The sequence below is a fragment of the Dermochelys coriacea genome, chromosome 7 (assembly GCF_009764565.3).
Source record: "Dermochelys coriacea isolate rDerCor1 chromosome 7, rDerCor1.pri.v4, whole genome shotgun sequence".
NCBI lineage: Eukaryota > Metazoa > Chordata > Testudines > Dermochelyidae > Dermochelys > Dermochelys coriacea.
Genome location: NC_050074.1, coordinates 32,525,452 through 32,534,734, shown reverse-complemented (window position 1 = coordinate 32,534,734; position 9,283 = coordinate 32,525,452). Strand labels below are relative to the sequence as shown.

Here is a 9,283-nt window from a genome sequence, read left to right as displayed (position 1 = left end):
TTCCTTTAGCCTCTCTGTGGCTAGCGAGGGTAGCTTTCTTTGTGGCATTGTGTGTGTGACCAAAGCTTAGAGTGGCATGGGTAACGGTGCTGCCATATACCAGTAAGTATGGGCACTGTGCCCAATTCTGTAGGGCTTGGAATCTGATTATTTCAGTACCTGTGGGAGGCTTTCCCCAGTATGCCTGTCTACTATTCACTGAACATTGCAGCAGCAAACATGTTAATGCAGCACAAAGTGCCATGTATTTGTGAACAGGAAATAGAGAACAGCAGCAGTAAAGCCACAGAGGGAGGTAGTATTTTTGGGACCCTGGGTTTCTATCCACTGTGGTGCAGTGAGGCACAGCCCTATTGTGCCCATCTTCTCTGATCAGCTGTCATACTTCAACTGCCTCAGAACCTTTGGGCTCCAGCATCCCAACCGGTTGGGATGATCGCACAGCCCAGGGATGATTGAACCGGGTGATATGCTAAGCGAAAAATACTCTCAGCCAGGCTTGGTGCTGCTTCGCTGTGTGCTGACTCAACAGCCGTTCTAGGTTTCACAGTGGCAATCCTGGAAGGCTTGTCTTGATGTGTCAGTCGTGAGTGAAGCATGTGTGCTGAGGCTGTGTGCGTGGCATTGCGGGTGGGGGTAGTTTTGCAAAATTGTGGTAGCTGAACCAAGTAATCCAGCATCTGTACAGTCTCACTCGTACAACCAATGAAAATTGTTACTGCAGCATAGCTATAGAGTAAGGATGGTGATCTCAGAAGTAACTCGACCAATGGTCTAGGACTCCTGCCATGGCACAGATAAGTGCCTTACTATAGCTGTGCATCACAAGGAGGCACTCATTAAAAAATGGATGGTACCACATGGCAAAGCCCATCATGACTCAACCTGGTGCCCTGCTGAACAAAAAGAGCCCTCAGCCATGCTTGTAGCTGTTTCCATTGCTTCACACTCATTCTATAGCCATCATAGTCTTCAGAGAGTCTGGGGAGGTTTTGCCTTCCTCTGCAGTCTAGGGCGTGTATCACAGGCAGGTTTAAGCTAGTGTAAAGGGTGAAGTCTCTGTCCTTTGAAGTCTTTAAATCATAGATTCATAGATACTAAGGTCAGAAGGAACCATTCTGATCATCTAGTCTGATGATTTGAGGACTTCAATAACTCAGCCAGAGGTTATGGGTCTATCACAGGAGTATGTGGGGGAGGTTCTGTGGCCTGCACTGTGCCTGAGGTCAGACTAGATAATCACTGTGGTCCCTTCTGGCCTTCCTGTGAGAGTGACATTCCTGGACTCTGATTATATGGCTAATGTGTACACCATAATGGGGTGCCTGGCTCATAATATACCATTCTAATAAATGAGCCTCTGCCTCAAAAACTGAACCCCCTCATACAAGAGAATAAACCCAGTTTAATTTAAGGTTCACACCTGTGCAGACACAAACCCCAAACCAATAGACTCTCATGCAGAAACAGTGTCTGTTACATAGAACAGACATTTACAAAAATGTCAGAAGTTCACCGTAGTCTCATTAACATGGTGCCCAGTTAGCAAAGAACCCAGGAAAATAACAGTTCCTTTTCAGTACAAACAACCTCCCAGACAGCAGCTTGGTAATGGCTCCTTAGGGTAAAATTTATCCTGTACTTAAGGCTAGGGAAAAAGCCTGGACACCATAATGCAACAGGGCTGCACTGAGGGCTAAATGGATAGGACCGAGCACTAGCCCCTCTGAGTTGCACCTTTAGGGAATCCCAGCTGATTAGCATCCCAGTTCTGTGGGGGGAGGGGGGTGGAACCAGGCTGGCTAGAGCAAGGTCAGGTGTTGGCTGGAGGTTGGGAGTGTGAATTTTATGAGTCTCCTCACATGGCACCAGTCTGTTTTGGCTTTAGTGTTAGACAGCATCAGACAGGGTCTTCTTCTCCCCATACTGTGCTGGGTTCTGTCTGTGCCTGATCCCATTCTGGGTTACCTCAGGGATTGGTCAGGAATTCCCCCTCTAACCATGATCTGAGGAAGATGGTTTGATTGTTGTGGAGAGATCTGCTGCCTAGAAGGAAGCAAAGCTGCATCCACTCACCAGCCCACCCCCCAGATTAGGTTTGGAGCTGTCCTTTCAAGCATCAGCTTCTGGCTGAGGTCAAAGATGGAACTACATGGGCTGTGGAGCCTGAGCCAGGGCAGCAGGGAGGGAGAGATACCGGGCTGGATGGGTCCATGGGTCTGATTCAGTGCAGCAGCTCTTCTCTCACAGTTTAACAGACCTCCTTAGCTTATGACTCCCAAAGGGTAGCCAGGGTCACTGTATCCCCCGGTTCAGCTCCTCAGCCAGCAGTGCAGAATGGGCGTCTGTGTTGGCAAGGAGGGAGTCAGCATGTCCGGGCAGGTGGATTCATGGTTCTTGAGCATTTGAGTCCAGTACTTCAGCTCCTCCTTCAGGGTCTCAATCTCCTTCTTTAGGGCTGTGTTATCCTGCTCCAGCTGCTCATGTTGCTGGGGTGAAGGAAGCAAAGAAAGAAGGAGTTAGACTAAAATTCAGGCCACACTGGATAATGGGTCTCTAGGAGGCCAGGTTCAGCAGGGAGAGGGAGTGGAATCTAATAGGTACAAGGGGAGAGGAGTGCTGGGAGTCAGGACTCCTGGGTTCTGTTCTCAGTTCTCATTCTTACTACTTGATTATTAGTAAGGTTAATATTTTGTCACCGTTATTTTTAGTACAAGTCAGGGACAGGTCACAGGCAATAAACAAAAATTCACAGAAACCTGTGACCTGTCCCTGACTTTTATTAAAATAACTGTGACAAAATAGGGCTGATGAGGGGAGGACTGAAGCCCGAGCGGGGTGGGGAAGAGCCTGAGCCCTGCTGTGGAAGGGGGGAGGGGTCCAGCATGCACTGCTGCCATGGCTTGGAGTGCTGGGGGCCACCCATGGCAGCTGGGAGCTCCGGGGACCCCCCACCACAGCTGAAATCTCTGGGACCGATGGCTTGGAGCTCTGGGTCCCCATGCCAGCTGGGAGCTCCAGGGCCCCTGCTGGCTGATAGCTCCAGCCTGTCCCCTCAGGGCTGAAGTGGAAAATGTCACAGAGGTCTCTAACAGTCATGGAATCCATGATGTAATCTTCTCCTTAATTATTAGGAAGATCAGCTCTATTAATTATTTCTAGCCAATTCTGTGCAGAACACCAGTGACCCCTAGTGGTTGATGTGGTGGCAGTCACAGAATAGCAAACAGCAACAGTGGGTACGCAGCTGACTCCAAACAGCGGGGCACAGGCTCTGATGGTGCTTTCACATCAATGCCCATACAGCAGGACATGGGTGCTGGGTTAATAGGCTGGTCACTGTCTCTCATGAGCCAAATTCTGCTCCTAGTTACCCCCATATCTGCTTTTACACGGTCATGCAGAGGGACAGAATTGGGCCCTAAAAATTGTAGATAATCCATGGCCAATAACATAATCATGCTGGTGCAAGGATATTTCTGGTTCTATCCAGGAGGGGATGCTGCTGTGCCTGCACATTCATCACAGTATGTGCCCTGCGGCTGTGTTAGCATTGCCCTCAGCACTGCCACTCACTTCCCTGGCCTTTAAATCCACAGCCTTCCCCTCGCATGCATGGTGCTTGAGGATTTTTAGGCACCTTGATTGCATTGAAGATGAGGTGTAGGGATTGATGAGGGGCCAAAAAGGCCCTGGGGTAAAGAATAATAAGGAAAATTTTCTAATGCTGTTCTGTACATCAATGTTGCGGCCTCCTCTGGAATACTGGATAGCAGAGGAAGGTGGGCGTAGTGATCAGAGTCAGTTGGGAGACCCAGGTTCAATTCCCTACTCTGACACAGATTCCCTCTATGGCCTTAGGCAAGTCCCTTAGTCTCTATGTGTCTGACTTTTCCCATCTATACAATGAGGATAATAGCACTGCACTGCCTAACCAGGGTGTGGAGAATAAAAATGCATTAAGGCCAGTGAGATGCTCAATGACTAGGGTAATGGGGTGGAGACAGGTACCTGAGCTACATTCTGTGTGCACTGCTGGTCACCCTATCTCCAAAAGGATATTGCAGAATGAGCAGGGGGGTCAGAGGCCTGAAACACTCTCTGAAAAGACTGGGATGGGTTTCAAGGAGACAAAGGAGAGGGGGCACAATCGAAGTCTCTAAAATACTGACTAGTCTAGAGAAGGGAAATCAGAGCTTCTGTTCTCTGTGTCTCGTACCATAAGAACAAGGGGCTGTTCGATTTAAATTGAAGAGGGGAAATTCACAATCAATCAAAGGAGAAGCTCACTCATACAACATGACATTTGACTGTGGACTCTCTGCCACAGCAGGTCACTGGGGCCAAGAGGTTAGCAAGACTCAGGAAAAAGGAGTGTGGAGATGGATATGGAGAACAGGAATAGCTGCTTTTATGGGAACCTTACACCTTCTTCTGATGCATCTGTTGCTGGGCACTGTCAGAGACAGGCTACTGGGCCAGCCTGGCACATCCTATGTTCCTGCTCTGTGCAAGGTCTCCTGTCTCTCACTGGCTCCCTACCAGAGTCCAGACCACTGAGCGCTTTTGCTATCACTTTCCCTCTGACAGCTCAGCTGGACATAGCCTTGTGTCCTTGCTAGACACGGTGTCTCCTTAACCAATTGAATGCAAAGGGAATGGTTTGAAAGACCCCCTGTGTACCTTGCTATGGGGATATAATAGAGAATGGAGGGCTAGAAATTCTGCAGCTTACAATGCGATGGAACAGGACTAGTGAGAGACGGTGAGAGTCTAATGGGTATGCATGGTCTGGGAGTCAGGACACCTGGGTTCATAGATTTTAGGGCCACAGGGGACCATCATGATCGTGTCTAGTCTGACCTCCTGCTAGCACAAACCAGAGAAGCTCATTCCTAGCTTGATCCCAGCTCTGCCACTGACCTGCTGGGTGAGCCTGGGTAAGTCCCTTCCCCACTTTATGCCTCTCTTTCCCCTCCCACCCTTTGTCTAACTAAACTGTCAGCTCTTCGGGGCATACAGTGATGTAAGGACTAACATGCAGGACTGGGAGCCAGGACTCCTGGATTCTAGCCCCAGCTCTGGGAGAGAAGGGGGAGGTCTCATGGGCTAGAGCAGGGAGAGGGCTCAGAATCATTTTCCATGAAGGTGGCAGTTTGAGCCCAGGAGAAATGAGTCCCAGTGTTCCCCCAGCCTAGCACTAAAGTGCATTCTCCTCCCAGAGTAGAGAACAGAAAGCCACTATCCTGACTCCCATCTCCTGCTGTGATCAGGGCCTGCACTGACTTCACCAAAACACCAGATCCCACACCAGCAAACTGTGAGGGGCCCAGGGCCACACTTAATGCATGTGGCTATTTTTGGTTCACAAACCTCAACTTTCTGGTGCTGCACGAAACCATCTGCAGAGCCCCAGTTCCTCATCCTGCCTCCCATCCTTGGCTCTGGATAGCCAGGACGGCACCTCACCCCATCATCCCATGCTTGGGTCTTAAAGAGCCAGCGATGCTCCAGGCTAGAGAGTGAGACCCTCCCTCCTCCAAGGCTGTGGTTCCAGCATGTCTTACTAAGGAATCCCACCTCAGAGCCTTGCCACTTGTGCTGACACTCACCAGTAGAAGTATATGCCTTAGGACACATGTAGTTATACAGTTTTGATCACCTACACCAGAGGGCAGTGGTCCTCGCACCTATGACCTCCCTGACTCCTACCATCAATTCTTGTTAAGTTGCTAATGGGGGAGCCCTTCCCTTTGGGGGGGTCCTGCACCAGCGCCCCTATATTTCATCCTGTCTTGGTCACTCTTAGCCCCCTCCACTGACCTGATGGAGCTCGTTCCGCCTTCTCCGTGTGCTTCTGTCGGCTCCTCTGGGCAGCTGCCCGATTCTTTTGACGTCTTTTCAGCTTCTTTTCTTCCAAAGAATTCTGGGAGACAAATCAACCAGTGAGGCACGAGATGAGTTGGCTGGGCCTCAGCTGAGGGGCTCCCCAGAACAGAGGGCACTAGCTGATCCCCCAACCCACCCCCTTAGCAGTGAGGGCCGAGGGCTGGATGGGCCACTGGGGCTGACCCCTTCTCCCCTCCTAGAAGTTGGGTGAAGTGAAGCCAACCAGCGGGAAGAGCAAGGGGAGAAGGAGGATACCTGCCTGCTGCTACCCACACTGTGCCTGTGCTGGGGCTAGAAACAGGGGGCTGTGGGATCCCGTGGTTAGAACAGGAGACTGTGTCAGGGCTCCTGGGTTCTATTCTTGTTCAGGGAGGGAGTAGAGTCTTGTGGTTAGAGCCGGGGAGGGGAGCTCAGGGCTTTGGAGGTGTCTCTTCTCTTCTCTTTATCATCCCAAGTGAACCCAAGCCAACAACAAAGTACCAGAGTTCTGGGGAAATAGAACACATAGGATTATGGCTGTTGGCACTGGCTGCTTTGAACACACACCAGTCATGGCTCAATGGTGAATCTGATCAGGGCTGAGCCTATCCCGCTATGCCTCATGGCAACCATGGGCACTCTCCTTCATGCATACAAGGGCTGTGGCTTTTGAAAGCCCCCAGGAGACTTAGGAGCACAGGCCCAGCGACTGTCTGTGGGTTGGGGCTCCTAGGTGACCTAGGCACTGTGGAGAGTCTCAGAGCCCTATTGTGATCCCAACTACCTGAGGAGAATCTGGAGTCAATGCTGGGCATGAATTGGTTATTCCAGGGTGACAGACAGCTACAGCTGACCCTCTACCTGTCTCCCCACATCTTTTACACTTTTTACACACACACAATCTGGCACAGACACAGTCTTTGTTATATACACAGTCACACAATCTCCCTTTCACATAGGCAGACACACACCACACACAAATTCAGATACACAAATATCTGTCAAATGTTCAGACACACACAATCTCTCTCTCTGTGACACACAAAACCACCACACTCCTACCCATACAGTTGTCTCTGTCACACAAACACTTTCTCACACATGCTCTTGCACAGTTCTCTCTCTCAAACACACACACATTGTCAAACAAACACATACTATTTTCTGTCACACACACAAGTCTCTAACTCACACTGTTCTCTCTCTCACACACACTGACACACATACAGGTCTCTCTCTCAGACACACACACACAGTTCTCTGTTTATCACACACACTGTCACACATACTCACGTACACATACAGGTCTCTCTGTCACACACACAAGCACAGTTCTTTCTGTCACACATTTTCTCACACACATGCTCTTGCACACATGCATAATTCCCTCTCACACACACACGCACACTGGCAAACACACACATTTCACACACACAGTTTTCTGCCACACACACACGCACGCAGGTCTCTGTCTCACACAGATCTTTCTTGACAGGTTTCAGAGTAGCAGCCGTGTTAGTTTTTATTCGCAAAAAGAAAAGGAGTACTTGTGGCACCTTAGAGACTAACAAATTTATTTGAGCATAAACTTTGATGAGCTACATCCAATGAAGTGAGCTGTAGCTCATCAAAGCTTATGCTCAAATAGAGACTGCTGAATTGGAATTAATTTGCAAACTGGATGCAATTAACTTAGGCTTGAATAGAGACTGGGAGTGGATGGGTCATTACACAAAATAAAACTATTGCCCCATGTTTATTCCCCCCCCCCCCCCCACTGTTCCTCAGACTTTCTTGTCAACTGCTGGAAATGGCCCACCTTGATTATCACTACAAAAGGTTCACCCTCTCTCCCCCCATCCCCCACTCTCCTGATGGTAATAGTTCATCTTAAGTGATCACTCTGGTTATAGTGTGTATGGTAACACCCATTGTTTCATGTTCTCTATGTATATAAATCTCCCCACTGTATTTTCCACTGAATGCATCCGATGAAGAGAACTGTAGCTCACGAAAGCTTATTCTCAAATAAATTTGTTAGTTTCTAAGATGCCACAAGTCCTCCTTTTCTTTTTACAGATCTTTCTGTCTCTCTTACACACAAAGTCACACAGTTCTGTGTCTCACATACATACTGTCACACATGCACAGTTCTGGCACACTCACACAGTTCTCTCTGTCACACATTCACACAATCTCTCTCTCACAGCTCTCTCTGTACTTACCGCTCCAGCCATTAGTATATTCCCATCCTGCGAGTCCTCAGAGAGGCAGCTAGTGCTGCTCTGGGACAGAGGGTTAGTCCCAAACCGCTCCATGCTGTGGACATGCATGGGGTCAGCTCTTGAGGTGACAGACCACCAAGGAAAAGTGTGCCCTCGGGCAGAGGTGCGCTTAGTACCTTGGGACCATCCCAACAGCCCCTGTGCTTCGCTGGCCTGGCCAAGCTCTCCTGCACAGGCTGCCAGTCATCTCCTAAGAGCCCAGTGCATTCTTGACACCAGCCTTTATATTCGTGACGCCAGCCTCAGTTTCGATTTATCCTAAACCAGCCCTTTGCTCAGAAAAGTCTGGCCTGGAAGACACGTGTTTGGAATTTCCTGCTTTGTGGGCAAGCCCAATAGCTTCCTCCTATCTGGCAGGAGACAGAATATACTGCGTCCCCTGGCCAGTTCCCTAAGTGCTTTCACTTTTCTGCAGGCAGTTGGTTCCTCATTCCTGCCTAGGGGGACCAGATAGTAAGTATGAAAAATTGGAACGGGGCGTGGGGGTGGGAGGTAATAGGCACCTATATAAGACAAAGCCCCTATAAAAGAGGGACATCTGGTCACCCTATTCCTGCCCATGATTGCCCCTGTCCCCAGGTCTGTTCAGAGGTTCCTCACCACCCTGCTGGCCTGGCAGCCAGTCCCAGGTCTCAGGGCCACACTAGGGGAGAAGCCGGGGGGGTGGGGACGGGGTTCGTATCCCATGGTAAGGAAGGCAGGGTGAAATCCCAGCACAGGCCAGGTGGTTTGGAGTTTTCACACGGGGTTATCCAGTGGTGATAGATGCTACACTCCATCCTGCTAGAAAGAGAGAGAGAGAATGTGTGTGTGTGTCTGTGCGTGCAAGAAAACTCCCCCTGCCTTGTCCCCACACTAGGATTTTCCCACAGGAGAGTATAGGCCTGCTAAAATCCCCCCTTTTTTCGTAAAGAAGACAAGTCCTCAAGCTTTAAATATCCTTCTAGGGCATATCCTCAGATAGTGCAAATCAGTGCAGATCCTTTCAAGCCAAAGGAGGGAAGGCTCATGCAGGATTTGCACCAGCGAGGATCTGTCCCATGGCGGATACTTTCCCTTCAAGATATATTGTTACTATTTAGCAGTAAAAAGTGACAGTGAGGTCTAGTTGCTTAAACACGGATCTGGGA

The 9,283-nt window shown here is 49.6% G+C and overlaps 1 protein-coding gene across 1 annotated transcript; it reads right to left on the bottom strand.

Annotated features, from left to right (window-relative positions):
* Nucleotides 1–1,385: 1,385 nt before the first annotated feature.
* BATF2 (basic leucine zipper ATF-like transcription factor 2) lies at nt 1,386–8,186 on the bottom strand. The gene is made up of 4 exons (XM_038409047.1): nt 8,094–8,186; nt 5,834–5,926; nt 4,958–4,966; nt 1,386–2,489 (listed from the first exon to the last, which is right to left on the bottom strand). The coding sequence occupies exons 1-4, from the start codon at nt 8,184–8,186 to the stop codon at nt 2,313–2,315; spliced, it is 372 nt and encodes a 123-aa protein (XP_038264975.1). The 3' UTR covers nt 1,386–2,312.
* Between the last annotated feature and the right edge of the window lie 1,097 nt (nt 8,187–9,283).

Coding starts and splice junctions, on each gene's coding strand:
- BATF2 (XM_038409047.1), bottom strand. CDS start 8,186: ATGGAGCGGTTTGGGACTAACCCTCTGTCCCAGAGCAGCACTAGCTGC. Junction 5,927..8,093: donor ATATACTAATGGCTGGAGCG/GTAAGTACAGAG, acceptor TTTGTCTCCCAG/AATTCTTTGGAAGAAAAGAA.